Source organism: Pan troglodytes, chromosome 9 (genome assembly GCF_028858775.2).
Source record: "Pan troglodytes isolate AG18354 chromosome 9, NHGRI_mPanTro3-v2.0_pri, whole genome shotgun sequence".
In the NCBI taxonomy this organism is placed as follows: domain Eukaryota; kingdom Metazoa; phylum Chordata; class Mammalia; order Primates; family Hominidae; genus Pan; species Pan troglodytes.
In genome coordinates this window covers 40231384-40245613 of record NC_072407.2, presented here as the reverse complement: position 1 = coordinate 40245613, position 14230 = coordinate 40231384, and the positions used below count along the sequence as shown (strand labels likewise).

The following is a 14230-nucleotide window of genomic DNA, read 5'->3' as shown; positions in this document are numbered from 1 at the left end:
TTAGCCGGGCGTGGTGGTGGGTGCCTGTAGTCCCAGCTACTCGGGAAGCTGAGGCAGAAGAATGGCGTGAACCCGGGAGGTGGAGCTTGCAGTGAGCCGAGATCAAGCCACTGCACTCCAGCCTGGGCGACAGAGCGAGACTTCATCTCAAAAAAAAGAAAAAAAAAGGTATTCATAAGGTACCTCGAGGGATGATGAAATGAGTAACTTGACAAATCTTTGGGGCTTGGGAAAGTCTACTCTACATCACTTGGGGCAGGGCATGACATAGCATATATTTGGGATACACATGCCTGACAGCCCAGTCTTCATTTGAGGAATCTGGGATCAATACATGATCCAAATCTTGGTACTGTGGGTCTTGCATTTGGATTTCCATGTGGATTTCATTTCGGCCAGGGCTGGAGTTACTGTCCCTGTTCATGATGGTGGTGCTGGTGACCTATGGGGCATCCTAACTTCCTTCCCAGGCAGATGTCCCTGCTGCACTGGCCAACATGTGGCTCCAAAACTAGACTTAAAAAAGCATAAAGATGTTCCCATCATTGATGGGGACAATCTGAGCCATTTGTGTTTTGAAACTAATTACTAGCCCACCTATGCAAGAGCTATAGTGTGCTCCTGAATATGTGGTCAGAATCTGTTACAGTTATCACAGCCACTTGTCCTTTTCCCTTGAACAATGCTGTAGCAAAGGCAGAAACACCCATCTTCCAATATGATTTCCCAGGGCCCATTACATTAACTGGTGTCCACAACTTTGCCTCTGTATTCCAATCATATCAGCTGCAGAATCCTGAAGCATCCATCACATTTTGAGGTCCCACCAACATATTCTTCCTTTTTCTCATTTTATTATGGCATAAATTCATTGCAAAAGCTATGACAGAAGTGACTGTCCACTGTTTATATTGCTATAAGGGAAATGAGTGGGTCAAGGACCATTTGCACAAACAGAAAGAATGAAACTGCAAATTTATTAGAAAGTATAAAAATTAAAAAACAAAACCAAGCCTAACCAAAACACAAAAAGCAACGACACACAACCTTTCCAGTTTACATTAACTTTGAGCATCACACACTATTAACCACTTAGTTGCATTTTTTAAAAATGTCAATTTCAAGGTAGAGGGAGCTGAGTCAGGTAATAGGCCAGTCATCACAGTGTAACTAATTTAATGCTAAAATAAAACACTGATCTCATTTGAGAAAAAAAGAGATGAGACTATTTTCTGGTTGGCGTAGATTTAGGCAATGTATAAAAAAGCTTCCTGGTTGGAATGAGTTAAAAAATATTGCTGGCCACTAATGTGCCATCTTGAGTTGGAAAACAAACCCCCTCCCCCCCAAAAAAACCCTGCCGCTTTGGTGTCCTATTTATATATTTTTAAAAACATTCATTAAAAAAATCAAATCTATAATAAAAATGTCCCTGTTTGTTTAAAAAAAACATTAGTAGGCATCCCTTATCTACTAAAACCATTTGTTTTTCCTAAGATGCCTGGAAGCAGAAAAGCGAGTGAGATTAACTCACTGCGCAATTAATTAAAATTAGAATTCTTTCCTCTAAACAACTTCCAGAGCACCAGAAAGAAGAAGGGGCCCCATCAAAGGGAGAAATAAAGCCCTTCTGACTCACAGGAGATGAAATGTTCAGCCAGAGTTCTAACACATTCTGGCTGTCATCAAAAGTTCTTTATTGGATTACTCAGAAAATAACTCAAGTGCTATTTTAAAAATGAAAGATACAGGCAGCTAGGTTCCTTTCCGTTTTTCTTTCTTTCTTTTTTTTTTTTTTAAACAAAACAAAATACCAGTGGCTAGCTTTTCTGTAACATCCTTTGGATTTGGTTAAAAAAAGAAAGAAAAGTCTACAGAACAGGATCACTGAATGCCACTTTAGCCCCACTTCCTGCAGGCTCTGTTTTAATTAGCGTCAAACAGGTTACTGAACATTTCTTCAGCTGCGGAAAGAAGTTCTGAATGGGTGACAGCTGCCCGGAGTGGCTCTACCTGGTTCCATTTTACCCCTCATCAGTCAGTGTGGTTTCTTGCCAAACAACACCTAACGTTTTACCCCTTATTCCTGCAGGGAGGCGGGCCCTGTGGCTGACTGGACACAGAGAAAAAAAAGAAAAACTAGCACAAACATAGAGACTATACACGGAGGGAGAGAGGAGTCCCTCTTTCTGCTTCCTTCAAGAACTTGATAAATAATAACCTCAAAGTGCAACAATGCACAAATGTCTGGCACACAGGTTAGTCTGGAGTGACTTGTTATCACGGGGCTCAGCGGGGCAAGGGTGTGATCTCCTTTTGCATCTTTCTTTGGACCTTGTTAAAGGAAAAACAAAAAAAGAGACAGCTTTCCTATACATATATAAATAGTCCCTTAACTAGAAGGGAAAAAACAAACACACTGTTTCAAATGCATTTCTAAAAGATTTAAAATAGATCCAAATGGAAAATCTTGACTCCAAATTGTCTCTTGCCCATGTGTCTCAGAGGAGAAACTACTGGGATGTTGGGAGAGGCCTGACCCTGACCCTAACTCTAACTAGAGGTGCTGGTATTGGGACCTTGGGAAGAGGAGCGTGCACAGTGCAGGGAGCCAGGAGAGCTTGCTGGAGGTATTGAACATGGCTCTCACCTGTGATAGAAACCAGTGTCCTCAAGTCCAAACGCACAGGTAAAAAGGACTTTGCAAGTGTTAAGGGAACTTTGGAGGCCAGTGTTGAGGCTGCATGAATGAGCAAGACAGGCTGGGTGTGGGCCACAGGGACATAGAGCCAGGTCAGACTTTGGGCCAACTCAAGTTAGGTCCTCATTCCTTGGCTACGGGCAGGTCAGCTGGGAGGGTGACAGTCCAGAAACCAGGTAAGTGGCTGTAGAGCCAGGGCAGGTGTAGGGTCTTGGCAGCCTGCATTTTAGGAGCTGAGAACTTGGATAAACTCATGGGAGGGGCTCCCTGCCTATTTTAGGATGAGGCTGATGATATACGCTGCTGAGGAAAGCTCTCAGAATGAGCATTCTTGGGCAAATTTCTAAAGCCAGAATTTATACAGGGCAGATGGTTTCAGAGTCCTTCACAAAACCAAAATAACGTTGCGACTGCTGAAGGGTGTTACTCACGTCCAAAGTTTTCTTTGGCCACTGACTCTGCTGAACTGGGGGCATCATATAGGATTGTGCAAAGCAGGTTTTGATGCTCAAATGGAATTTTTTTTTGGGGGGTGACCATCCAGTGATGGCCTCCTGGTTAGATCATCTAACCCAAATCCCCAAATGCTATAAGGTAACTACCCAGCAGAGAGAATTGGGTCCAGCGTCTCCTGCACTTCTGAGCATCCAATATAGTACAGAAACATTGCTCTCTCCCAGCCTATTTCAATACTGTTTTATATGCTGTCTCTCCAACAGAAACAGAATAATGTGAAAAATGAGGGTGTGATCTCGGGTCCCAAGGGAAGAGTGACCTGACAGAAAAGATGCACAACAGATCATGTCAACTGAGACGCCAGAAAAACATCTCTGAAGTCTGGGGGAGGAGGGGAATGCAGAGATAGTTAATATCCCAAACTGTAACTTGAGACACCCTTACAGGTGCTTAAAGAGCTTCCCATGAGCACAAATTGTTAGAATGGCAACAAGTCAGAGCAGATTAACCCATATGGACTTTGGAATAACTGGGACTTATACTTCTTCAGTGCCCTGGCTGGGCTCAGAGTCCCTGGGCTCAGCAGTGCCCTCCTGGGGGCCAGGCTGCCCCGGGCTGTGGCTGGTGTCTTCCACGCTTAGGAGGCTGCTGGCTGCCTGGGAGCTGGCACTGTTGGCACTCCCGGACCGGGAGCGGTAGGGGGGCAGGTCAGCTTGGTTCAGAGATTCCGTGTCAGAAGAGTAGGGCGGTGGAGGAAGGTCATACCACGCAGGCCTGTGATGGGGACAGCAGGCGGGCAGGGGCAATGGAGACAGGAAGAGAAGAGAACACATTAGGGCCAAGATAAGCCAACTTCAGCCCATTTCTGAGACAGTGTTTCCAGTGCAAAATGAGATTTTTCCCTCCAAGTACAAAGACAGTTAATTCAAGGACCAGGAACCACATCGGAACAGAAAAGGCCAGTGTGTTCTGGCTGGTTCGTGTTGACCGGACGGTGCCAAAACCACATCCTCTGGGTAGAACCAGAATGAGGTCGCCCACCAAGTCCCTCGGCTCAACCTGGGTGGTTTGGCATTGCCACTCTGCTCCATCAGCCAAAAGCCCTGTGGCCAAGAGGCTGGGCTGGTATCTTGACTGGGCCTCTGATGGGAACATGGAATTGGCATTTCTATTGAAAGCCAACTCTTCCTGGCTACGAACTGGGGTGACAGGACATCCTCTCAACACCTCGGTCTGTATCGGCAGAAGGGGCTTAAAAGGAATGAATTTAACAGAAAAGACATTTTATTTTCTAGCTCTCATTTACTGAAGGCTTCTCACGAGCCAGGCACTTTGCCATGCCCCTTACATTCCTTACCTTATTTAATGCTCACAAGAATTCTGGGAGGTGGGCATTACTTTCATGCCTGTTGCTCTGGTGAGGAAACTGAGGCACAGGGACATTCAATGTCTGGCCCAGGATCAGAAATAACTGGTAAACAGCAATGCTGGGATTTGAACCCACGCATTCTGTTTCCAGATTCAGCAATTTTAACCTTACCCTATGCTGGATGGTCCAAATGAAGAGGTTATGAGTGGGAACTTTATTAGGTGAGGAAGGTCCTGAATTCTTACATTTATTTGCAAAGAGATCCTTAAATGCCATCCTCTCCCCTGACCTCTGAAACTTTATTAACCTTCTATGAGGAAGGAAAATGAAGATTAAATAATCTAAGAGCTGCCATGGAAGAGGGTCCAAGGAAGAGCCCAGTCACCATCAGAACACGGCCTGCAAAATGTCTAATGCCATACACGGCAGAGCTTGAGGAAGAGGGATGCTGATCAGGAAACGGGCCCACTACTTGCTTCAACTACAGAACTCTGCTTCCTGGCTTTATACATACTGGGGGTTCTTGTACAATTCCATTTGCAATGTGGTACTGCTTAAAAAAGCTTGAAAGTGCTCCTTTCCACCTCCTTTATTTTATAGATGAAGCCAAGCAAAGTTAAGGAACTCACTGATTCTCTCATTCATTCACTTCTTCATTCATCCATTCATTTGACAGATATTAACCAAACCTCTCACATGTACTGGGCACTGCTCTGCAGTAGCAGGTGAGGCTCAGAGCTAGTCTGTGGCCAGAACATGGACCAGCGTGACATTCCCAGGAGGAGCAGGCCAGGATCCTAACTGTATGTTCCTCAGACAAGTCATTTAACATCCCAGAGCCTCAGTTTCCTCATCTGTAGAATTTGGAAATTTCCTGATTTGTGCAACTATCACCATAATCCAGTTTTGGAACATTCCTATCAGTTTCCTTCCTCAGCGAGGCGCTAAGAGGATTAAATGAGGTGATACATGTAGAGAATTTTGCAAGGACTTGGCAAATGTCAGATGCTGCCACTGCCTATAGCAGCTGAAGCCAGGCTCTTGGCAAGACCTAGGAACCTCAGTGTGTGCACCTATTCCCCTCCCCGCAATGGATGACCTCTCCTGCCTCAATCTCTTCCATCCAGCACACACCTCTGGTCCAGCAAGGCCTCGGAGTAGGAGGGTGGGGAGCCTACTTCCGACGCATTCTGCTCCGCCTGGCTGGCCACATACTGGATGCCATTATTGACGTTGTAGGTGACGTTGCAGTGGTGGGGGTGGTCCAGGACCACCAGGCGGGACAGCAGCACAGGGTGCTGCAGCCGGTGCACGGGCAGCGTCATGAGGTTGTTCCGCTTCCGCTGGTGGTGCAAGACCAGTGCCAGCAGGGCCACCACCAGCACAAAAATGACGGAGCTGCCGATGATGGCATAGGTGATGCTGGGGTAATACACAAGCTGGTTCTCTGAAGTCACAAACACCTGCCCGCTGCCGGGTTCTGAGAAACCCAAGAGAGGAGAGAAAAGAGAGAAGGTTACCAGTTTGGCTAATCTTTGTGTTTCAACATCAGCCCCAGAACTTGCATGCGAATGTTCACAGTAGCCCTATTCACAATAGCCAAAAAGTGGAAACCGCCCAAATGTCCACCAACCGATGAACAGATAAACAAAATGTGGTACATCCACCCAAAGGAATATTATTCAGCCATAAAAAGTTAATAAATACTGATACATGCTACTGCATGGATGGACCTCAAAAACATGATGCAGTGAACTAAGCCAGACACAAAAGATCACATATTGTAAGATTCTGTATATACAAAACTTCCAGGAAAGGCAATTTTACAGAGGCAGAAAGTAGATTAGTGGTTGCCTGGAGTGGGAAAGAGAATGGGGATTAACAGTCAATGGGTATGAGGAATCTTGTTGGGGTGACGGGAATGTCCCGAAACTGGTTTATGGTGATGGTTGCACAAATTGGTAAATTTCCCCCCCGCAAAATCACTGAACTGTAAACTTAAAATGGGCAAATTTTAAGTACTGCAAATAATATCTCAATTAAGTTGTTTTAAAAAGTATCATGTGCTATCCAGGGAACAGGAGTGAGAGTTCTTGTAGCAGAAATCCGTTCTTTAGTAGAAATGTATAACACACCTCAGGAACACAGGTAGTACCTCTGGGGTCCTCATACCTGCAAATCATTTATTTCAAGCCAGGCTTCACATGGAGCTTTTGGGATGGAGAGCCAGCACAGCCCAGGCTAACAGCAGGAACTCCTGGGCTCAAATCCCAGCCCCTCAAAACTTGCTTGCTGTGTGCCCTTTGGAAGTGTTACCCTCTCTGGGCTGCAAAATGGAGATGTAATAGTGCCCAGTTCTTGGGGCTTCTGTGAGCCTGAAATGAGTCAATACTCATCAGGCCCCTGAACATAGCTATACGTTATGCTCTGTAAGTGCATGTGTTCGGTACATACAAGTACATGATTCATTATTTATTTATTTATTTACTTATTTGAGACAGGGTCTCGCTCTGTCACCCAGGCTGGAGTGCAGTGGCACAATCTCGGTGCACTCAACCTCCGCCTCCTGGGTTCAAGCAATTCTCTCACCTCAGCCTCCCAAGTAGCTGGGACTACAGGTGTGTGCCACCATGCTCAGCTACTTTTAGTGTTTTAGAGATGGGGTTTCAACCATGTTGGCCAGGCTGGTCTCGAACTCTTGACCTCAAGTGATCCAACTGCCTCGGCCTCCCAAAGTGCTGGGATTACAGGCGTGAGCCACTGTGCCTGGCCAAGTACATGCTTTATATCACATCTCCCTGCCTCATAACAACTCCATGGGGTAGGTGGTGTGATTCTCCTTTTTTTTTTAAGATGAAGAAAATGAAGCTCAGAGAAGTCAGTTCCCCTGACCAAGGCCACACAGTTTGGAGGTAAGGAGCTGTGCATGAGTTGAGTCCAGGGGTCTGACTTCAGAACCTGGCCCCAGCCTTCTGCTCTACATCACCTGAATAAGACCTGCCAGGCAATCTGCAGGCACTTCCTCGGGAGTTCCAGGGTGAAGGTCTGGTACACATCCCACCCCTGCAGGTTGCTATCATAATAGCCTTCTCTCCACACATGCTAAGGAGCCATACTTCAAGCACTCAGGTAAGGAGCTTCCCAGTCAGCAGGACACACCTGGCCACCACTGTAAGGTCCAGGCAGGCGGAGGAAACCAGGGGTCCGAGCTGGGGACCCCTCATCTTTACAGAGAGCTGCCACTACCTACTGTCATCGCCTAGCTGGAAGAATAATCTAAATGCAGCTCAAGTGAGTAAACTTGGTGGCCACGACCCTTTCCTTGTTCCGCCTGTGAGGCAGTGAGGAGGTTTCAGTGGGTCCACAGGGGTCAAAATGTAGCCATGAAATAGCAGCAGCGGCAGCGACTACAGGTGACTCATGTCCTCTGTCCTGGCATCGGCTAAGGGCTTTACTCCATCCCTCATCACTAGCTGTGCATCTGTTTTGTTCACTGCTGTATCCCCAGAGAGTAGGATGGTGCCTGGCATATAGTAGGCACTCAATAAACACCCGCCACTCAATGGGAAAAAAATCTGTTTATTCACATGCCCTAGTAAAAAGAGTGCTGTTGTTATTGCTATTTTTCAGATAAGCAAATTGACTCAGAGAGGTGAATTATTTTGTCTAACATCACCTAAGAAGGAGGCAGAGGAACAGGACTAGAATCTAGATGTTTCTCCTTCAAAAAACCACAAAGCTGCGAAACACATTGACTTCTCTTCTTTTCTGATATAAACATTTTCTGATTCCCCAAATGATCTCAATCTGAGACAAATGATGACCTTCCCCTTCAAGGTCCGGCTCTGTGTGTTAATTTGTCTCTCCAGCCACACCCAAACACAGACTAAAAGCTACAAAGATTCTCCAAGTCCCTGGTGGTCACTCTTTCAATGATTCATTGCACAGAAAGAAGCAAATAGGGGCCCAGCAGAAAAACAGAATCATGCTGCACTACAATTAAGGGAGGGAGGCAATTTTGGATTCTTTCTGGAGACAATTAGCTGTCATTCAAGGATTCTACTGGAGTTTTGTCTGTTCTCAGTGAGATAATTAGAAGCTGGGTGGAGGCTTGTGTATGTGTATGTTTCAGAATTCTGGCTTAAACTAAAATAACTTCTTTATTTTATTATCTAGCAGGGAGAGCTGCAGAGTTAGGAGCCTTGGGGGAATCCTGGAGCCACTGCTTCTAGCTGTTTGAGCTCAAGTGAGTCACTTAACTCTTAGAAGCCTCACCCTCCTCGTCTGTGAAATGGTGGTGGTCCTGGGTAAACAACAGTATCCGTGTCTCCCTGGACTATCCAGATGGTAGAGTATAACAGATACACAAGTGCTGAGCACAGTGCCTGGCAAGGGTTTGCCTCAGTCATGCTAGTTCTTTCTTGTAACAACCACCACTACAACAAAATAATAATTATTATTATATAATTATATAATATATAATTATATAATAATGATAAAATAGACATAACATAAAATTTACCACTGTAACCATTTTAAAGTGCACAGTTCAGTGGCGCTTAACATTCATACACATTATTAACGTTCACACATGTTATAGTGCATCCATCACCACTATCCAGCTCCAGAATTTTTCATCATCCCTCACTAATGAACACTAGATTTTAGTGTTGCTGTTCTTACCATTATCCTCACCAACTTCTCGCAACTGGGGGTAGAAAGCTGGGGGAGCCACCTCTGGGGGATGGGGTTGGGGAGAAGATATGAACAGACTGAGTTCCATTCCAGTGAGATGTATTTTTTTAATTTTTTATTCCTTTTTAATGTTTAATATGTATTTTTTGAGACAAGGTCTCACTCTGTTGCCCAAGCTGGAGTGCAGTAGCGCGATCTTGGTTCAACAGCTTCAACCTCCTGGGCTTGAGCCACCTTCCCGTCTCAGTGGCTGGGACTACAAGGGTGTGCCACACAACCTAGCTAATGTTTGCATATTTTGTAAAGACGGAGTCTCCCTATGTTGCCCAGGCTGGTCTTGAACTCCTGGGCTCAAGTAATCTATCCATCTCTGCCTTCCAAAGTGTTGGGATTACAGGCGTGAGTCACCACTCCTGGCCAGTGAAATGTATTTCTTAAAGGAGGAAAGTGGGTAAACTGTCACACAGAAAACAAACGGTCCAGAGATTTTAAAACGCTGACTTCTGTGTAAACACGTGAGGTTTTAAGAATACAAGTGGGAGCCCTTTAAAATGCATGGGATATAAAATGCCTGTGGAACTTAATGGGCTCACTTATGTCTCCGAAAGCAGGCTCTCTTCAGACGTCTCTTCACTTTGGCAGGCGAGACGCAGCGATCACATTTGCCTGAGAAATTATGATGTTGCATAACTCAGTGGTGCCTGCTCTCGTTTTTGCTGTGTGTAAAATGTCATCTTGTGTTAATTCATTAACTAGGCCCACTTTTCTTAAGAGCTTAATGAGCCTGCTGGCCAAATTACTAATATCAGAGTTGCCTAGGACCTAAGTTCCAAGTGCATAATCCATGGATAATGAAGTTTCCATTTATTCTGGCTGTCCCTCAAGCTAATGCCCTTGTGCTCCACTGTCAAGCATCTTGAATTCTTGTCCTGTACGTGCCGCTTCTACTGTACTAATTCCAGGCAATCTGGTCACTACCTAGAAACTGCTGTTCTATCAAGACTGCCAGTAGCTCCACAGCCGCCTGTGGAGAAGCAGGCTGTGTTTTGTACAACTCCAGGGGTGCTCTTCACCTCAAAGTCATTACATATTTGTTTAGTTATCACGATAGCCTTCTAGCAGATGGCAGCCAAGTGTCTTGAGGAGGAGTACCTTTAACTAATTCACTCAGAGGTGCTGTCTGGACCAGCAAAGGCACTCAAGCAGCTGACACTTGTGACTTGGTGTTCTTTCACTTCCAAAAAAATCCCCTCCTCCAGATGCAAATTAAATTTCCTACCGGATAGCATTTTTCGCCTATCAGATTGGCAGAAGCGAAGTTTGAGCTCATATACTGCTGGCCAGGTCTCAGGCAAACAGGTATATTCGTGCCTGGTATATATGCAGGCATGGCTAGTGGGAGGGTAAGTCAGTACCAACCCAGGGTGGTGAAAGAGCTAATAATATATATTAATATAAAAATGTGCATATTCTTTGAGATTGGCCAGGCATGGTGACTCATATCTGTAAACCCGGCTCTTTGGGAGGTGAAAGTAGGGGGGATGGATTGAGCCCAGGAGCTCGAGACCAGCCTGGGCAACATAGGGAGACCCTGTCTCTGCAAAAAATAAAAATGTAATAATTTAGTAAATTAGCTGGGCGTAGTGGCATGCGCCTGTAGTCCCAGCTACTCAGGAGGCTAAGAAGGAAGATCACTTGAACCCAGGAGTTTGAGGCTACAGCGAGCTATGATCGTGCCACTATGCTCCAGCCTGAGTGACAGAGCAAGACCCTGTCTCTAAAAAACCAACAAACAAAATGAGCATTCATGAAAGCATGGTTCATAACAGCAAGATATATCAGAAACAATCCAAATGTTTATCAGTTGCAGCCTGGCTAAATAAATTATGATGTATCCATACAATCTTGCACCTATTTTTTTAATAAGGGAACCTCTACATATACTGATATGGAACAATCAGAAGGATATATCAATAAGGGGAAAAAAGCAAAGTTCAGTAGAGAATGTATAGAATATATCTGGAAAGACACAATATAACCAGTAACACTGGGAGCTTCCAGGAAGGGGAATAGATGCTTGTGGAGAGGGAGATTTACTTTTTATTGTTTACTCCTTCCTACTTTGTAGCATTTGTTCTGTATTATCTATTTAAAAAAATAAGCACTCTGTCTTCTTCCTTTAAGACTTGCCCAGGCTGATGGTGCATCTCAGTTTCTTTATTTTTATTTTTAGACATAGGGTCTTGCTATGCTGCCCAGGCTGGTCTTGAACTCTTAGGCTCAAGCGATCCTGCCACCTAAGCCTCTGAGTAGCTGGGATTGCAGCATGTGCCACTGCACCTGGCTCAGTTCCTTTATTGTTTCCTGTCCTTCTCTCCCTGTAGGTGCTTCTTGGGGTTCAGGCCTCACTGTTTCATGCTCACTTGGAGACCCCCTTACTGACTCATGAGTCCCTGAGGACAGCTTCCAATGCCTCCAGCCTGACCTCTTTTTTTTTTTTTGAGATGGAGTCTCACTCTGTCTCCCAGGCTGGAGTGCAGTGGCACAATCTTGGCTACTGCACAATCTTGGCTCACTGCAACCTCCACCTCCTGGGTTCAAGTGATTCTCCTGCCTCAGCCTCATGAGTAACTGGGATTATAAGCGCATGACACCCACCATGCCTGGCTAATTTTATATACTTAGTAGAGATGGGGTTTCACTATGATGGCCAGGCCAGTCTTGAACTCCTGACCTCAAGTGATCCACCCACCTCAGCATCCCAAAGTGCTGGGACTACAGGTGTGAGCCACCGTGCCTGGCCCAGCCTGACCTCCTAAGTCCAGAATTCCTGTTCTGGAATATTCATTGCCCTTCAAACTGACTCTTCCTCATCCCTTTGAAAAACTCCTACCTTGCAATTTTTTTAAAAGTATTTTTTTTCAGTTTGTTCTTCCTCCAGATTATATATTTTAAAAGTTAGATTTATTGAGGTATACCTTAGGCATAATAAAATTTGCCCTTTAAAAATGCGCCGTTAGATGAATTCTGACAAAATGAAACAGTCACATGTCCTCTTCCACAATCAAGATATAGACCTTTTCCATCCCCACAAAAGGTATTTTGTGCTTCTTGGGGTCAATCTTCTCCCCTCATTCCAAGCCTCTGGAAACCAGGGGTCTGTTTTCTGTCCAAATAGATTCACTTTTTTCCAGAAAGCCATATAAGTGGAATCCTACAGTATGCAGTATCCTACAGTATGTAAAAACAAATTTTTACATAGTCCTTTGCATCAATTCTTTCTTAATGGTTTGTGTTTTTTATATTCTATTCCATCTGACTTCTTTCACTCAGCACACTGCTTTTGAGATTCATCCATATTTCTTTAAGTGTTAATATTTCATTCCTTTTTGTCCCTGAGTAGTATTCAGTTGCATGGATGTATCACAATTTGTTTGATTCCCCAAATGAGGGAGGGTACTGGGCTGTTTCCAGTTTCAGGAATGCTGGTCTTTGTGCTAACATATATTTTCATATTTCTTGGGCATACATAGGGCTGAGAGATTTCTGGGTCATATGGGAAGCATATGTTTAACTTTAGAAGAAATTGTCCCATTGTTCTCCAGAGTTGCTATAGCATTTCCTATCCCCACCAGCAGCAATGTATGAAACTCTCAGTCATCCTGTGTCCTCACCAGCACTTAGTAATACCAGTCTTTTTAATTTTAGCCATCTTAATAGGTATTTAGTGGTATCTTATTGATACCACTTAAAACCTCTTATTGAGGTTTTAATTAGCATTTCCTAATGACTAATGATGTGAGCATCTGTTCATGTACTGATTTGCCACAGCTTATCTTCTTTAATGAAGTGTTTATTCAAATCTTTTGCCCATTTTTAAATTGGTTTGACATTATTATTGGATAGTAAGAGCATTTTATATGTTCTGTGACATAGTATTTTATCACAAATGTGTTTTGCAAATATTTTCTCCTAGTCTATGACTTATCTTTTCATTTTCTTTACAGTGTCTTAAAAAGAGCTTTTTGGTATTTTCCTTTTTAAGACTAGTCAATGAAGAGAACGTTTCAAAACAAATTTTTATATAGTCCTTTGCATCAATTCCTTCTTAAGGTTTGTGTTTTTTATATTCGATTCAAAGAATCTTCCCCTAAATCATTGTTTAGAAGAAGTCTTATAGCTTTAGCTTCTACATTTATGTCTATGATCCACGGCAAATTAATTTTTGTTTATGGTGCAAGGTAAAGGTCAAGGTTCTTTTTATCTCCCCATTTAGCTTTCCAATTTTTCTAACACCATTTGTTGAAAAGCCTATCCTCTCTTATTGAATTACCTTGGCACCTTTGTTGAAAATCAATTGACCATACAAGTCTGAGTCTATTCTTAGACTATCTATTTTGTATGATTGAGCTATACAATTACCTTTATGCCAATAAGGGTGTTGTTAACTACAGCTTTATAGTTAAGTCTCGAAATGAGGTAGTGTGTCTTGCACGCCTTTTTCCCCCTTCCAAAATGAACTTTATTTCTGATTATAAAAATCCATGTTCATTATTTTAAAAAAAGTAATATAGAAATGTTCAAGGCAGACAAAATGTCCCCTCCTCTCCCCCAAACCTATTAGGATTCTACTAGACATGGTTTACAGTTTGGTATAGATCATGAGCTGGCAAACTTTTACTGTCAAGGACCAGATAGTAAATATTTTATGCTTTGTGAGCTACACAAGTAGATAAAAGCTGTCATGGACAATATGTCAATGAATGAATGTGGCTGTGTCCCAGACAAACTTTATTTACAAAAACAGGTGGCAGGTCAGATTTGGCCCACTGGCCATAGTTTGCTGTCTACCCACAGCATAGATCCTTGTAAACTGCTCCCTATGCTTGTGCACACACATGTACTTTTCTTCATGTTATATGGATACTTCAGCATGTGGGCATCTTTCCTTGTCTCCCACACCTTTGTGAAAGAACAGCCACATAGTATCCCACTATAGAGATAAACTA

The 14230-nt window shown here is 43.8% G+C and overlaps 1 protein-coding gene across 5 annotated transcripts in view; it reads right to left on the bottom strand.

Annotated features, from left to right (window-relative positions):
- Positions 1 to 958: 958 nt before the first annotated feature.
- The window catches only part of LDLRAD3 (low density lipoprotein receptor class A domain containing 3), a 287680-nt gene continuing 274408 nt past the window's right edge, over positions 959 to 14230 (bottom strand). For all 5 annotated transcript variants that reach the window (XM_001142392.7, XM_003312987.4, XM_009460233.5 and 2 more), the window contains 2 exons: positions 5661 to 6006; positions 959 to 3931 (listed from right to left, as the gene is read on the bottom strand). In XM_001142392.7, the coding sequence (XP_001142392.2) occupies positions 3694 to 3931; positions 5661 to 6006 (584 nt within the window). In that variant the 3' untranslated portion in view covers positions 959 to 3693. The remainder of the gene's footprint in view (positions 3932 to 5660; positions 6007 to 14230) is intronic.